Source organism: Sparus aurata, chromosome 10 (genome assembly GCF_900880675.1).
Source record: "Sparus aurata chromosome 10, fSpaAur1.1, whole genome shotgun sequence".
In the NCBI taxonomy this organism is placed as follows: Eukaryota; Metazoa; Chordata; class Actinopteri; order Spariformes; family Sparidae; genus Sparus; species Sparus aurata.
This window is the reverse complement of record NC_044196.1, coordinates 14256638-14275085: the sequence shown is the minus strand read 5'-3', so window position 1 is coordinate 14275085 and position 18448 is coordinate 14256638. Positions and strand designations below refer to the sequence as shown.

The window sequence follows — 18448 nt, the reverse complement described above, 5'->3', positions numbered from 1 at the left end:
TGGGAAAGCTAAGGTGTGGAATATTAACAGTAGTACACTTTAACTGCACTTTAACACTGATGTAAACTTTAGCAAACATAAACTGTGACACAATAAACCAAAGGCTTTGAAATAAGTTACTCTATTACAAAGGGGAAAAAACTAATAGAAAACTAATAGCATTTTAACTGACGTACAAGCAGGAAAGACACCTGTAAAGTAACACCTGAACAGGCCTAACGTTAACTTTCCAAACCTGATGAATTTAAGGTGGAGTAACATTAACACACGTCGACTCAACTATTTATTGATTATTAAACAATGCTGATATCGTCCGAAGTAAGCTAGCAAGCTCACACTCTGCTCCAACAAAGATGTTGTGAACGATGCTTTAAACTATTAATTTCCTTACGCTTCATCACATTGACGTTACTGTACCTGTAACTTCTTCACGTTTTTCTTCCTCTTCTGTCCTTCTTTTCCTTTACTGGGTGCTGGATAGTTTCATTCTTTTGGACCTTGTGGTTCCGCTACAGTATCAGTAAATCTCTCTCTTGGTCTTGGGGTCTCCGTCTGGTCAGATTCAAGCAGCTCGCCTCTCGACCCGCCCCCCTCACAGAGGACAGGTACAGTGCACTGAGCCAGGAACCAGAAAAAAGGTCTCTCCATTATTTAATAGTCTTTGCTATGACGTTATGTTGCTGTGGGCTTATATAATATTTCGAAATAATAGTAGTAATGGCACTGGTAAATTGTTTTATTTTTTATTTTTGTAATTTTTTTTCTCCCCCCATTTGCGGCGCCCCCCAAGGATGATGGCGCCCCTAGCATTTGCCTATACTGCCTATGCCCAGGGCCAACTCTGCGTGTATTCATTGTCAAAGACTGTAAAGACTGGTAGGTGGTCACTGATATCATTGATCAGTAATCCACTTATTGTATTGTTGTCTGTAACATAAGTAAATATGTTGTTTATCAGTGTGTGGCACAGTGAGATCTAATCCTGCTGGGTCTGGTGATTTTTGGATAAAGTCTTAAACTGTTCCTTATGTTGATAAAGTCTACAGTTGGTATGTGGTTACTAGGATTAAGCAGATCTATATTATAATGCCCAAAGATGAACATGACCTTTTGATTAGACATTGTAAACGTCCATTCCTTGAAAATCATAATATCGGACACTGGTGCTCTATAAATGCAGCCAACAATTACATTCTTTTTTTCCATGTATATTTCTACTGTTCAACATTCTTATACCTTTCTAATTGCAATCGTCTCTCTTCCACCTTGAAATTAAAGTTTTTGTCCACATACACAGCCACACCTCCTCCAGTCTTTTTTTCCCTGTTTATGTTTATGTGATTCATTTCATAACCATCTAATTCAAAATCTGTACCCTTCACAGGGTTGATCCAAGTGTCTGATATTGCAAGTATGTTAAATGGTTGTGCAAATTGACGTAGATAATTCTAAATGTTCTGGAAATTTACATACAGGCTTCTATTGTTAAAATGACAGTTTCTTATCTGTCTTGATGGTGTTGTTGAACTGTTCATCTGTGTAACAGCAGCAATCATCGTTGATGTCAAAGTTATTTCCAGGTCGATTTTGTATTTCATGTCCTGTGAATTGTGCTCAGTGGATTCAAATGTTTTCAGTTCCAACTTACCATTATCAGCAATATTCTTTGTTATGTGTACATTACCTCCAGTTGTAGGTGAATGGTTTCCTTCTGAGTGTGTCATGTCTGTATGTTGTGTATTTAATCACTTGCAGGTGTGTCACTGTGATGTGATCACTTGTGTTTCCAGTTACCTTGAAGTCCATTTTGATCCTCATTGAAATTGGTCCAGCTCCTCGAGGGCATTGATTACCAGCACTTTGGCCTCCTCTGGTGTTCTGATTAGTTTAATGAATTGTGGATGGATTGTATTTTCTTCTTTTTTCTTAATGAATTATGCATTCCTGGTGATATCAGCATTTAGTTTGGTTAGGTGCTCACTCATATAGAAGTCTGTTCCCCTCAGCTTCCTTCCTTGTTTTAGCAGTGGAGTTTTGTGGGGGGTTTTTTTTGTTAATAAACCTCTATAAAAGGGTTCTGTAATCCTTTTACGGCCAGTTGGTCGTTGTTGTCCGGGGCAGAGGGTGACATGCTTCAATGGTGTTACAGTCCATTTCGATGCCCTTTGACTGCAGAAAGGCTGCCACCTGTTGCTCCACAGGGTCAGAAACTAATTCACTGATTTATTTGTGCTCTCAACATAACTGAAGATTTGGGCTTGACCTCAAAGATTTCTTGTGGTTTGAATAAAGGTTGAATGAATCAATTAATCCATTTATTTATTTATTAATTGTTTATTATACAGTCTCAACTGATGTTTATAACACTTTATAGATTTTTGATAAATATTGTTTTGCATCTATAAATATTATTTGGATGGTCATTATGAATTTGCAACTGGTGTAAATAAACCCCTGTTAAATAAATCGTTCATGAAGCATTTCATTTCTTGTTAAGAGGGAAAAAACTGAGTTAAAGTTAATTATAGATTTAACATTTAATAAACATGTTTATCATGAAGTGTTACCAGTGTGATTCAAATTGGAAATTTGCTACAAAATAAAAGACTCTTGATAAGTATTGCTATTGTGACACATTTAACAGTGGTACATACATGTAAGCTAAAAAAATAATTATAGTATGATTTTTAACGTCTAAAAACATGAACCACTGTTTGTTCAGATGCTCAGTAGATTTTTATTGTTGCATCAGGAGTCATCATCAGCAGGACACAGACATGACTGAGGAGAGGCAGTCTCTCCTCAGTTCTTACAGCACTTTGAGATAACACACATTAACTGTAGACAACAACAGGATGTACATGATTTAACTCAAGCTGTTATTCAACCTTTCTTTACCTGGTCGTGACATTTTCCAGGTTGAAGACACATTGTTCTTCTTCCTTCATACATCACAACATCTCAAACATCCTCCACCTGCACCTGCTCCTTAAACTCCTCCACACATATATCCTCTTGTTGTACAGACACACAGGAAGAGGTCTGAACCTCCTCCAGGCTGAACTCCTTTATAATGAGTTTACTTGTATTTAGTTTCCCAACAACTTAAACATTGTAATGTCATGGTGGATATATAAGACAGCAAGCAAAAGCAGAGTCATATCGAAAAAAGGAAGTTTCCTCACACCTGAGATCAGTGATTTAGTATTTCATATTTGAGTTTTATCTGGTGGTGTCAAACATTAAAATGTTGATCCTCTGTGGACCATCAGATTGTGATATTTATTGTTACTTTCATGACATGACACAGTAAAAAGAACAGTTCAGACTCAGTGGAATAATAACATATGTTCTGGTTGATCACAGTAATATGACACAACAGCCACCTGTTTTAATCCAAATGTACATTTGAATGGTATCTGAGTCGGTGCATCATTGATCTCAGGTTATTGGAAACATCTTTCTGAATTCATTGATTCTCACTGATTCTAACAGACCTGGAAACCACTGAAGGAGGTGTGGTTTTCAGCTGCCCAAACATGATGATTTGCGGGCATGCTCACATAAACCTTGTCTCCTTGCTGCAGCTGCAGGACTGCTGCATTTCCTCCATTATCAGCTCCGTCAGAGCCTGTTTGGTGATCAGATGACTTGACTATCATCTCGCTGTTCTTGAAGAGTGTCAGCCTTGCTTTATGTTCTCCTCCAGCATGATAGAAGAAGGAGAAATGATAAACACCTGTAACAGGTGCAGTGAAAACACCTGTGAAAACAACAGAGGATGGTAGAGGTGTGTAGGCAAAGATTAATACTTTTCTGGACATGCATCTGAATTTTTGCAGCAATATTCAGTAACAGAAACAAATGCTTCTACTTCATGCATGGGTGTAGAAAGCATTAAAAATGTTGGTGGGACGATTTTAATGTAGGTTTGGAGTTTCTCATCTTGAAAAGGTTTTAGTAGAGTAGATGTAATTTCCTTCATTTTGATGGCATTTAACAGGTGGTTTGATTTCATCTGGCTATAGTAGCATCAGAAATATTATCAGCAGGTCGACATTTTGCCATTTCATCCTGAGGAAGTGCCTCAGAAAACATGTTTGAAGATAATAAAACACTAGACATATGTAAATTGATTCAATGACTAATTTATAATGGGCATCACAGCCATTATACTAGAATTGGAAAAATCCCACCTACACTTCGTTGTGAATATACAGTAAAATATTACGGTGCCGGACTGGTTTTTTTTAACCAGTCCGGCACCGCACGGGTCATCAGTAAACTTAAACCCAGATAATCTGTCACACTTTGAACAAGTACAGATAGTAATCAGATTACATATATTAATAATGATATAAAGCTACAGTGTATTCCTCAGGCCAGTTTGTAACATGAATCAACAATCAAACAGTTACAGATGATGTAGGCTGCATGTGATGTCCTTACCTGAACAGCTGTTGTAGGCATCACCAATGTTTGTGAACACTTTGTTGAAAGCCAGAGTTTTGTCTTTGTTGAATGGTCCATGTGCCCCACCTGTCTCTATCAGTGCACTGAATGCCACCTTGGTTTTGCCTGTGTGAAATAACATATTTCCTGTTATTTTATTGAAACTTTACTCTTGTAGAACATTATGTTTTTCATCACAATACGAACATACAGAACAGGATTAGGGCCATTGAAAGAAAATTGAGTCTGACTTTAATTCTGACTTTGGACTCAGAATTCTGAATTTAAAGTCAGAATCGGGTAGGTTGAAGTTTAGTACAGGTTGAACTTTTGAACATTGTAGAGTGAAACAACCAGTGTTGGGGAGTAACGAATTACATGTAACGACGTTACGTAATTTAATTACAAAATGTACGTAATTGTAATCCGTTACATTACTGGGAGAAAATATGTAATTAAATTACAGTTGCTTTTGGAAATTTCAATGATTACAACTTAAGTTACATTTGAAAAATCGCCGCAAAAGCTCGGATTTATCAAATAGTTTTTCGTCCCCCTGGGTTCATATTTGTTTTTAGTTTTTTTCATATCAACATCCTCCTTCCAAAACTGACGCTTGTGATTGGCTCTCTCTGGTCATGTGCCATTCGACTCAACCGACAAACCGTACGGCGGCAGTCAGATTCAGCAGCAACAGTGTCGGCGGCACACAAGATGTCCCTGGGCTGGAAATACAAAAACACTTCCTACAGACAGAAGCCAGGCTTCCCCGTATTACAAAGGTGGCTCTCTTTTAACCCGGCTAGATCACCATGGTAACTTATGCTTAGCTCATAACCTGGTCCCGACCAGGTTCTGTTAAGAGTTTAATCATAAAATCGGCTATAAAAGCGCCGCTGTTTCACTATTTAACTCATTTACAGCTGGCGTCACCTTTACTTTGAAAGTCCAGTGGAGCTGGATGAGAATGGAGCATTTGTACGGAGGGAGAGATCGCGCTGATCCGCTGCTGTTGACTTTCTCTCTGAGCGTCTCCGCCTACAGATGTTCAGCTGAGGGGATACGCTGCTCAGCTGTTGATCCGACTCGCGTCAGGAGGTCATTTATTAGGCTATAGCCTATTTACTTTTATATACAGTCAGTCACAACTGAAAGAAGTTGTGCGCTCGCAGCAGGACAGATCATTTAACTTAATGTGGCCATGAATAAATTAATTGTTTCGCCTGTTATGTGTTGCCCAAACGCAAATCTTGAGTAGGTCTACTCTGTTTTCTCACATTTAAGAAGGTCTTTGTACAGAGACAACATGAGATTTGCTTGTAGCTACAGCACCTACAAAACCCACTGTAACCTATTTTCATACGCACACCCAGCCTCGCTTTCAATAAAACACACACTGGCATTTTATAATTGCGATCAGTGAAATATATAAAAACAATATAAAACACAGTTTAAAACAACAGTTGTTGCTCTAAAGCTTCATATTTAAAAGCAGCTCAATGTAAAGCTGTCACAAATTAAAATCAGCCTCCTCTTGTCATATTTGCAGCAACACTGTTGCTTCAGGCTGTGATCAGGCTTTTTTGTATCGCTCATACTCTCTCCATTAAAACAACCTGCTCCTCTTGGCTGAAATCAGCCCGTTATCGCTCCATTTAGTGAGGAAGTGAGCCTCCTTCGCCGTACAGGCCTAAGATCAGACTCATAATATATGGTTAAACCTTTGAACTGAAAGGTTTATCACACTATAGGTCTTAAAATGTGAAAATGGTTAGCAGTTGAGAGACTTCATTCAAAATTAAGAAAAGTAATCATAATGTAATCAAATGTAATTAGTTACATTACTTTGAGAAAGTAATTGAAATAGTTACAATACTATTACATTTTCAACAGGGTAACTTGTAATTGTAACCAACTACATTTCCAAAGTAATCTTCCCAACACTGGAAACAACACAGTGTCAGGAATCAATTTCTTGCTGATGGACATTACTGCTCCTCATTTCTGTTCATTACTGGCCCCTTGGAGGCAGGGAAGCTGCAAAATTATAAGACTGAAGTTCATCACATGCATATGAACATGTTTCAACCTTATCAATGTCAAAACCAGCACTGAATTGACAATGATACTGATTACCATTAACTAATTACTTAATATAACTTTTTGGTTTTTGTTTTACATCGACAACATCTTACAGCACAGGCACAGAAAACTAAAAGTTGCTCTTTAATAAATTATTAATTCAAATCTTGAAGAACAAAGTCTCATTCTACCTGTTTCAGTCATGGTGGATTTGCTGGTAGATATTTTCTTTGCTTGTTTTCGCTCGTCTCTGAAGCTGTGATCAACAGGATCGCTGCTGCTGCTTTTATATTGTTTCATCGATGGGAAGTTGTTGTCACATGTCTCCCTTAACCAATCACAGAGAACCTTTTGTGGTGGTCAAACATCATCCTGGCTCTGAGGATGACTGTACGGAATTTCTCAGGAAAATGGGAGGCTGTGCCAACCTGTGTATTGGTTTACAGAACTTTCAACAGGAAATATTATCAAGTATTTCTAATGAAACACTCTCACAGTGTGACCAAAAAACAAACAGAACAAAATCTAAAATAAACATTTTGATTTAGTTTTCCTTACAAATGTTAAAAAAAGACAAAAGCCAAAGGTCTGAAGGATTTTCATAAAAAAAAGTTGCGCAGAGTCACAAAAATATCTCCTCTCAATAATCACTTATGACCTGTACACACAGTATTAATCTATTAACACCAAACACACATACAACCCTGAGCACTTTGAGATTTGTTTAAATGTAAAGTGCTTTACAAATTAAATATATTATTATTATTATTATTATTATTATTATTATTATTATCATTATTCCAAATGTGGTGATTGTGAACGACATTTTTCCTGATTAAATGAATGATTAAATGTTCTTTTATGTGTCGACAAGATTGTCCTACTTTTTGAACAAAATAAACCATTTAAAAACACTGTTGGATTAGCTGATAAATGCATCATCACACAGCTGAAAACATGACTGTTATTCTGAGCTGTTATTGGCTGCTGGCAGTTGATTAATGCTATTGATGGCACATTCAGATGGTGGTGGGATTACAACAATGAATCGCTGCCTGTGTCTATTCTTGATAAAATGTCACCTCAGAGTTTTAGGTGGAATTGTTTCACATTTTTTAAGATACATTGTGCAATCAACATTAACATTTCTGCAGCACCAACCGAAAAAAAACCCAGGCTGAGTGATATCAAATGAGTTTCTGGGCAAGTGATTGTTAAGCATGATTTTCTCTAAAAAGTCTGACATTGTTTTTGACATCTTGTGCGCAAAATATGGCAGATGCACCTGAGGGGGCTGAAACTCATGTAGTGTCCAAAATGAAAGTGTTGATCATCTGTGGACCATCAGATTTTTTTTCATGACATTAAAGTGCCTTGTCTCAGTGTCTCTGTCCACTGAGTGAAGACACTGAGACGAGGCAGTAGAGAACGTACATAACAGCATAACATCCTTAAATCAACACATAAATCTGACCCGAGTCGTAGGAGTCTGAAGGATTTTCCAAAAAAAAGTTGCATAGATTCACAAAAATATCTCCTCTCAATAATCACTTATGACCCATACACATAGTATTAATCTGTTAAAATCAAACACACATACAACCCTGATTCCAAATTTGGTGATTCTGAATTTAAAAAAATTCTGATTAACTGAAGGATTAAATGTTCTTTTAAGGGTTGACAAGATTCTCCTTTTTTCCCTTTCACTTTTTGAGCTAAAATAAACAATTTAAAAACACTGCTGGATTAGCTGGAAAATGCAGCATCACAGCTGAAAACACGACTGTTATTCTGTGCTTTTGTCAATGAACAGCTTCCTGTGGCTGTTCCTGAGAAAATGTCAGGTCAGAGTTTCAGGAAACGTTGTTTCACATGGTTTAAGATACATGGTGCAATCAAGACATCAATGTATTAACAAAAGCTGAACACACACACACACACGCATATGAGTGACTCTGTCTGTATCATGTTGTGTTCCAGGGTCTCTATACTGTAGATGGAGTGAAGGCCAGGGTCTTCAGAGGAGGTGTGGATTACCTGTGCCACCTGGCTCACCTGTATTTAAGAATGGTCTGAAGACAGAGGGGGTCATACACTGTGCACACTGTAAAGCCTCCAGAGCCAATGCGATTACTGTTTTTGGCCTATATGGACAAAACTGACTGGACTTGTCTGCAGACTCCGGTCATGCTCTGATTCTGTCTTTTTCCTTCGTACATCACAACATTGAGGAATCTGGACAACAACACATTCTGGTTTGTGGTTTAACTCAGTTTAAATTTAACCTGTTCCTTCTCCTTGTGTGAGTTAAGGAATGTAGACGGTGTGGGGCTCACAGCTCCAAAGGGTCCCTGGAGTCAGTATTCAGCTGTGTGTGTTAAAGGTTAGCAGAAGATAAGGCAACTATAGAGGACTAAAACGGAGTTTGACCCTCATGTCAGATGGAGGGAGATGTCTAAACATGTACATTTCCAGAAAAGGATAGAGGGATCATTTAGGTAATTTTGGGATACAAGACCTAAGGAATGACAGTAACAGATTTAGTCTTTTAAGGGAGATGAGCAGGGAGATAGACCAACTCCTTTTCTAGTTGATAAGACAGATGGACCCTCAACCCACGAAAGTGACCAATTAGAAGTAGGCAGGTACAGCCCAAGGGACTTTAAAAAGGCCCGCACGAGTAGAGAAGGGGGTGGTAATTGGTAGATTTCCTAAGATCGAAGGCTTGACAGCATTTTTGATAGAGCAGAGGGCAAAGCATTGGGCAGAACATTGCCACAGATTTGAGAACACCAGAGTGTGGCCGCTCTGGATCAGATGCAGGCTTGAGATCTGTTTCAATAAAGATTGCTATATCATTCCACCCAGCCTTGCCTCCGCAGATTCTTTTATCAACATACTGCATGCTGACACCTTTGATGAAGAGAGCCCAGAAACTACAACATCTAAAACATCCTCCACCTGCACCTGCTCCTTAAACTCCTCCACACACACAGCACACACTGTGAACACAGCACAGGGCTCCTTTCTGCAGCTCCAACTGAAAAACCACTGGCTGAGTTTCATCAAATGGGTTTCTGGGAAAGTGATAATTGAGCACAATTTTAGCCAAATTGCTTGATATCATTTGTGACATCTTGTGCATACAATTGGCACATGCACCGGAAGGGGGGTAAAGTCCAAAATGCAAGTCTTGATCATCTGTGGACCATCAGACTTTTATGTTTATTGTCACTTTTATGACATTAACCCATAAGAACCCACCCCGACACAGGTGTCACACGTCCTTTAAATGTTCTGGAAAATTCTATGAGGAGCTTCATCCTTGATTTTAACTCATGAAGTCCCAGAGTGACACATACTAAACATCCTGGTGGGTCATGTGACAGGTCATGTGATTTAGTCTTCCCATAACAACATTTCCAAGATCTCTGTGTGCCAGGTTACCATTAGCGGCAGAGCTAGCTCAATTTAAATAGCTTGTTTTGGATAGCCAGAGGTAAGATTCAAACCATTTAAGAATTGTAATGCATACATAACAATGCCTTTATTACATTTAACCTGTTGTGAACACTTGTCATGAACAAGGTGATATAAAAAAAGTCAGGTAAATATCATTGTAACGTATATGTCACATCGGACCTTTAACCTTAAAATTGTCATGTAAAACCCAATGTGACATATATGTCACAATAAGAAAAAAATATGATGATCTGCTCGGTTAACTTAACTTATTCAACGATATTTTGTTAATATATTTTATATTGTTCAATTCAAAGAATATTAAAACAAAAATTAGATTATATGAATCCAATTATTAATGAAATATACAAGGAAACCATTTTTGCCCATCAGTAAATAAAATAAACAGACCCTATATCACTTTTTTCCACCCTATATTATTTGAAAATGTAATCAAAATAAAGAAATAATAAAAATTAAAAAAAATAAATAAAAAAAAGGTCATTTCATTGTATCTGCAGTATGGACAATAATCGATACAGTGTTCAGGATGCATTGGCAGTCATCCATGTAGACGACAGTGAGGGATGTGAAAGTAGCTCAGATGAAGACCTTGAAGACCCTGATTACACTCCCAAAGACATGGAGAATGACGACTCAAGTGAGTCTAGTGATTTAGACTGCAGTCAATCAGGTGATTTAGATGAAGTACCTCAAACAAAGATAAACCCTGGACAGCAAAATACAACTACCAGGGGCAATGACACATCTCCACCACCACCTCCCAAAAGAGTTTGTGTTGGAGTTCCAGGTGATGTTCACGTGGACCAGGTTGCACACTCTCCTGTGAAATGCAACAAGCATGACCATTGAACATTCTGCAAAATCAGTGCAACCACCACGCTTTGTGAAAAATGCGACATGCATCTTTGCTTCACTCAGAAAAGTAATTGTTTCAAATCTTTCCATTTGACCTAGGCTTAACTGCTGCACATGTTGATAACAATGGTTCAAACATGGTCCTGAGAATACAAAAGTTTTTTTTATTACACTTTTTTGTGTTTACAAGTTTACAAGTCTGTTGCTCAGTTTTCTACAGCTACAGTAATGTATCACGACCTCCAATATGAGGTAATTTTTTATTTTTATTCAATTTGCAGACTTTTTGCAAATGTATTCATTTTTGTGTTGAAAAACAAATATGAAAAGATGTTGTTGTTACACCTAAAGTAAAGTTATAATCTTTGCTACCAAACATGACCAGAAAAACACTGTTGCTCAGTTTTCTACAGTTACAGTGGCTTGTTTAGAAGACCTCCAATATGAAGAGGCAGTCTTTTTTTAATTCAGTTTGCAAACTTTTGTATTATGAAATAAATCAAAATTGTGCTGTTAAAGGTTTTGTTGTTAAACCAGGTAAAATGATAATATTGTGGAAACGCAAATCGCAAGACAAAGCTTGTTTTAGAACCAAAAAAGACGATGGATTATTTGCCGGTATTTTCAAATGAGGAATGAATTTACTATTAACTCCCACTGACAGATCTTTGACACTAAGGAGTGTTATTTTTTAGAAAAAATGTCAGAAATGTGTTCTATATGGTCTATTTAGTCTGTTTTATGTCCTCCATAATTTTCATTGAATGACAAATTATCCAGGTTCTTAACGCCCATTGTGACATATATGTAACATTTCAGATCTCTGACAGTGGTGGGTGGAATTTTGAAAAAAATGTCAATGTTCAATGTTCAATGTGGTCTATTTAGTCTGTTTTATGCCCCCCATAATTTTCCTTTAAGGAGAAATGTGTCCGTGTCCTTTAGGGTTAAAGTGTCTCGTCTCAGTGACTCTGTCCACAGAGTGAAGACACTGAGACGAGGCAGTAGAGAACATACATAACAGCATAACATCCTTAAATCAACCCATAAATATGACCTGAGTCGTAGGAGTCTAAGGGATTTTTTTGAAAAACGTAGCACAGAGTCCTAAAAATATCTCCTTTCAATAATAACCAATGACCCATACACAAAGTATAACATCTATTGCTGTCTAAAGCTCAGGGAATTTAACTGGAAGGGGCCTGAGTTTGGCTAACTCCAAGGGCTCAGTAATTCTGTTATGTATGCAGGTGCCAGACAATGCAGAGCCTTATATGATTAATTACATTTTGAAATGTATTCGGTGCATTACTGGAAGTCATTGAAAGGAGGAGAGAACTGGGGTGATATGTGACTGACGATCGGTGTTTTTTAACAACCTAGCTGCTGAATTTCAGACCGAAGTCAAGCTACTGAGAACTGAGTGACGCCTGTGTAGAGGGAGTTACAGTAGTCTCAACGAGAAAAGACTAAGTTAGCATGGGTTTGAGTTTAGCAATGTTTCTCAACTGAAAGAAGCAGGAATGGAAGAGTTTAGTAATGTGAGGTTCAAATGTTGGTCAAACAGTGTACCAAGATTCTTAGAGGTGGTCTTGATATTGTTGGTGAGGGGCAGGATATGATGCCTGACCTCCTCTCTGAAATAATCAGGGCAGAACATAAGGACCTCAGTTTTATCAGAATTGAGATGGAGGAAGTTTTGCGACATCCAGCATGTAACAGAAGCTAGACAGTCTTGAAGGGTTGTTGTCAGGTTGTTCAGGCTATTTTGTTTATAAAAGAAGTACAGTTGTGTAGCATCCACATAGGAACTGTAAAATGAAAAGTAATTGAAATGTTAAACAGTGGTCTCCTGTGTTGAAGTACAATCTTTAGTTTATCAGTGAATCCATCCCATTTTCCTCACTGTGCAGACTCAGTCACTCGGTAACAATCTTATCTGACTTCCCCCTTTGATTCCAAAGAAACCCAGGACTGTAAACTTATGTTTGGCAATACAGGTGCACACAGAAGTGTCTTCTTGCTGCTGCTCCAGTAAAACCTAGCTTCCTGCATTATCAGCAAAGTCGTCACCTTTATGATTGTGGTTCTTCATCAGTTACAGCCCAAGTTTTTTATGAAAATTGAGATGGATGAAGTTTTGCGACATTCAGCTTGAAACAGATGCAAGACAGTCGTGATGGGTGGTCAGGTTGTTCAGTTTTTTTTTATTCAAACGAGAAGTGCAACTGCATATCATCCTCACAGCAAAGATGTATCACAGGCAGAGTTCAGCAGATCCTCTAGAGGTTGCATATACAAGGAGAACAGGATTGGACCTTATATTGACCCTTTAGGGTCACCGCATAGGAGGGGAGCGGAGAAGAACATGTAGTTGTTTATGTGGACATTCAAATGTCTCTCAGATAAGTAAGAGGTGAGCCATGTGTGCAGTAACAGAGATACCAACCCAGTTCTTTAATCTGTCTGTGAATACGGCATGATGAAGTGTGTTTTATGATGGAACTGTGGTTCATTATGATAACAACAATAAATAGCTGTAGCTGGCTTTTCTCTGGAAAATGTGAGCTCACACAGTATCAGGAGGCGTTGTTCTATAACTCACTGTGCAATCAAGATCATTGTCTTAACAAAAGCTGCAAACGTTCAAAATTCCCAAAAGGGATTAATCTATTAAAAGAGTACACTGCAAAAACTGAAGAAATAACCAACGGAAATTATGTTAGATTTAGATTCAAACTTAAGTTCCTCTTGATTCGCGATAAAAAAAAAATACATCTCAAAGCTATAAGATTTTTTACACACTGTGTTAAGATAAAAAAAAAAAAAACCTCCAATTTCAAGCACTAGATTTCAAATTAAGAGAGATAATCTGATACATAGACTTAAATCCAGTCTGTTGTTTTGAGGATCCATTCATGGGAACAAATATCAAGTTTCAAGTTTTAGCCTTTTTGTTGAAAAAAGTCAATTCATTGAGTCACATTTCTCTGATAACAAATGGTGTCAGATGGTTTACATAAAATAAAGAAAAACAATAGTGTCAAAATAATCATTAGACTGAACACACAGATTGAAGAAAAATTTTGAAGTGATAAGCAATTTTTGCACATGTCCACTCTAAAGCCATGTTAGAGGAACTGTGAGGTGAACATGCTCACAGGGACATTACTAAAATAAAATAAAATAATATAATTTTGAACCTTCGTGCTATCTATTTAATATTGTACAAGAGTGAACGTTGCCAACCTCTTATCATCAAGGACTCTAATAACCTTTGACCATTATCAGCTGTAATGACAAACTTGGTTGTAGTTATTAAGATAATTAATAATCAGAGTCACCACCTGACAGTTTAGTACCTTTTTATAAGATTGAGTGGGTGAATTGGCTTTCTTTTTCTTTCTTCAAGGGTGATTCCCCAAGGGGATTTAATCTGAATTGGATCCTATTATTTATCATAATCAATAATTATCCCTGATAATCATTAGTTTTTATTGATTGCCAAATGTAACCCAAAACTCCACATTCATGTTGCATGAAGCACTACAAGTGAAATGTGTTGACAAGCAGCGGTGTAGAGTTTGTTTCAACACTGGTAGAGACCAAGGTTTGGTTAGCTTATCAAGGTCATGGTTTGGGTTAAAGACATTCATCTTCATGGTTACAATAGTAAAAAGAAACCAACACTGATTCACTGATACAAACAGCGGTGTCCTGTGAAACTGTCAGTAAATCCACCACATCTTCCTCACTGTGTAACAATGTTATCTGACTTCCTCTTTTGTTTCCAAAGAAACTCAGGACTGTACAATCATGCTCAGCAATGAAAGTGAAGCTTGAACCTCAAACTTGGGACTTGTTAATGTATTATGACATCTTAGTGAAAATAAAGCTTTAAAACAAGGTTTTGAAGCAGCAGATATTCAATGATTAATTACATGCACATGATGGGGAATCTTATCAGTTCTCACCTAAAACACATTTTGAGTCAAAGTATCTTCTACATCATGAACAATGTCTTGAACTGTACCTGATCCATCTGTAGCACTCAGTTTATGCAGAAACATTCAACTAGATGTTGCTGTCTTATCAAATAATATGCAGGTTCAGTTGGCCTCCACACAGGAAGTCACTCCAGACATGAGGACAAAATTTGAAAGTAAGCGCATTTTTCCAACATCTTGTGATTTCAGGAGTCTTCTTGAACACAATGATGTTACTTACAAATAAAATAAGAGAAAAAGGGTCAAATAATTAATACCAATGTATAAAATACACCATTAATAAATCAAACATTTGTTGAATTGAATGCAAATTTATTTCAAATACCTTGAAGAATATTTCATATGCTCTGTCAAGGTTTTCTTCTTTATATAATATTTCACAGTTTTGGTTTAGTAATTCATTTTTGAAAGCATTCCTTGACTCATCTGTCCTTGCTCTGCTATGATTGGACTTTGTGGTCTGTTTCAGTGCTTTATGTTTCAGAGGAGCTTGGTGAGGCTGGGTGTGGCTTTGCTGCTGATTGGAGTTGGGCCGGTTCACACACCTGCAGCTCATTGAGTATAATCAGCACTTGCTCTCATACCCAGACCTTCTCTCTGCACAGTGCCAGAGTATTGTCATCAGCTCCAATGGTACTTTATGGCTCTCAGTATTTCTAGAATTTATGTATTAATGAAACTGTCCTGTGTTCACTCACCAGTACTTTAACACTGCCTTCCTCCTCTTCCAGTGTGACGGGACCATACCTGTGTAAACCACAAGTCTCCACCTGCACCTCCCTGGAAACCACCGGCCTGCACTCGAGCTCGTAGTCCCGTCCTACCAGGGAATCATTCTTGTTATCAATAAATTGATCTTACAAGTTGCTACTTGTTCCTTACTATAAACGTTACATTCTCGTCTGTACTCCAGTTTAATGTCCTGCTTTTCCTTCGTTTAGTCGCTGTCAAAGACTGTAAAGACTGGTAGGTGGTCACTGATATCATTGATCAGTAATCCACTTATTGTACTGTTGTCTGTAACATAAGTAAATATGTTGTCTATCAGTGTGTGGCACAGTGAGATGTAATCCTGCTGGGTCTGGTGATTTTTGGATAAAGGCTTAGGGCGTTTTCACACCTGCCTTGTTTAGTTCGGTTGAATCGAACCCTGGAGCGTTTAGCCCCTTGGTGCACTTCGTTTGGGAAGGTGTGAACACATCAATCGCATTCGGGTGCGGACCAAAACAACCGGACCGAGACCTTGTTGAAGAGGTGGTCTCGGTCCGGTTCCAAACAGACTCTGGTACAGTTCGTTTGTGGTGAGAACATGATCCAAAACTCGATCCGACCCAACTGCAGGAAGCATCAGTGCTTAACCGCGAATTTCCACTGGATACGTGTCTGCTGCGTTACGGCCAGATCAGGTGTTTTGCTCCGCCGTCCGGTAACCCCCGGTTGCGTTTTGAGTCGGACACGGTGCAGTACGGTAGGCAGCTGGCGTCTCGAGGCCAAGGAGTTCCCGCGATAATCACATGATCACTCGCGACCGCAGTTATAGGTCTGTGTCATAAAAACAACAACACGAAGTGTTCCCGACCGAAGGATCAGCAGAAGAGCTTGTGTTTTTCTCTTTTTTTAGATTTGTGTGCTGGTGTAAACACGGAGTGTTTTATTTTGAAAATGTCAAATTGTTGTTGTTTCAGTGCTTGACTTCCTGTCTGCTCAGTGCTAAATTCAGCTGAATTGCTGCCTCGTTTTCGAAATTTAGACCAATTAGAGAGCAGTTTCCTCGCGCATCACACATTTTGGTCCACTTGTAAATGCTGCTGTGTGAACACAAACCAAACTCGAGGCAATATGCAACATTGTAACAAGTTGGTCCCTCATTCGGACCAGAGCAAACGAACTATAGGTGTGATAACGCCCTTAAACTGTTCCTTATAAAGTCTTCAGTTGGTTTGTGGTTACTTGGATTAAGCAGATCTATGTTAAAATGCCAAATGATTAGACATTGTAAACATCCATTCCTTGAAAATTACAATATCAAAACCCGGTGCTCTATAAATGCAGCTAAGAATTACACTCTTTTTTTCCATGTAAATTTCTACTGTTCAGCATTCTAATACCTTTCCAGTTGCACTCGTCTCTCTTCCACCATGAAATTAAAGTTTTTGTCCACATACACAGCCACACCTCCTCCAGTCTTCTTCTCCTTGTTCATGTAATTCATTTCATAACCATCTAATTTAAAGTCTGTACCCTTCACAGGGTTGATACAAGTGTCTGATATTGCAGTTCTGTTAAATGGTTGTGCAAATTGAAGTAAATAATTCTTAATGTTGTGGAAATTTGCATACAGGCTCCTACTGTTAAAATAACAGTTTCTTATCTGTCTTGATGGTGTTGTTGAACTGTTCATCTGTGTAACAGCAGCAATCGTCGTTGATGTTAAATGACGATGTCTGTGCGAGTGAATAAAAAATCAAAAGACACAGCAACAGCAAGCCAAAAGAGATCGTCTACCACCTAAATCACATTAATGGAGTACAGTAGCGACTGGACAACCTGGTTTTGCAGTATATTGTCGGAGATCTGCAGCTTCAGTGTTAAAACAGAATAATTGCTGTCTGTGGTCCTATATGGGCTGTGGCAATCATTTAGAAAAACTAGTGCAGTGCCCGTAAGAAAAATGTATTCCTATAGAAAAGTGGGAGGTTAAGTAGCTTTTTCATGGATGGCCAAATAAGGGTTTGTTTGAAGGTGGGGCGTCAGGGAGATGTAGATTTGTCGTGAAATCTGATATTCCAGGGTATAATTGGCCGTTTTTGACTATTTTTGATTTGCTATTATATTTCACCTTAAAAACTATTTATTTGGTGTCACTATTTTCAGCACAACCTCACATGTGTGACTGTACATTTATTTTTTTATTTTGACATACTGTATTAACACAATGGACCTGAAATCACAAAAAAGAAACATAAAATCTGAGTAGAAAATGTTAGATTTTTTACTGTGAAAACCACAAATATGTTTAACAAACCATTTTTTTTTTTATTTATAGGCCTGATGCAAATATAAATAGTTTTTTGCTAAATATGTGCATACATTTTAAAAATGTACAAAGTTATATGTAACTATTTACATTTAAATGCAGGCAATGCTCATTCAGCAGTCTGCTCATTGTTTTGACTCATTAAACAAAAAAACGACTCCACTACACACTAAACACACTACACCAAACACTACATAACACACTAACTATACACTCCAAACACGCTAAATGTCACAAATCTCTCAACTCTCAATATCGCTGTCTCTACACAGACCGTCGTTGCCTGTCATTCATCCACCTACGTCCCTCCCACAACTTCCTGTTCCTCAACAACCAAACTTGTTGCTTGGACATGTTTGTGACAAAAGCCTGTTTTTACCGTTTCTTCCTGCACCTTACACAAAGCAAACGTGACGGCAATGTTCGCGAAAAAAGTGTGGCGGACATTATTTAGCCTGAGTCCGGTTTTGGACGTGCAGGTGCGTTGGGTTCCGTCGACTCTGGAGGTGGGCCGTGTGGGTGGGCTAGC

At 38.1% G+C, this 18448-nt stretch overlaps 1 protein-coding gene across 1 annotated transcript; it reads right to left on the bottom strand.

Moving 5' to 3' along the window:
- Positions 1 to 2717: 2717 nt before the first annotated feature.
- On the bottom strand, positions 2718 to 6772 carry LOC115590198 (complement C1q-like protein 4). The gene is made up of 3 exons (XM_030431469.1): positions 6726 to 6772; positions 4450 to 4578; positions 2718 to 3763 (listed from the first exon to the last, which is right to left on the bottom strand). The coding sequence occupies exons 1-3, from the start codon at positions 6736 to 6738 to the stop codon at positions 3489 to 3491; spliced, it is 417 nt and encodes a 138-aa protein (XP_030287329.1). The 5' UTR covers positions 6739 to 6772; the 3' UTR covers positions 2718 to 3488.
- Positions 6773 to 18448: the final 11676 nt, after the last annotated feature.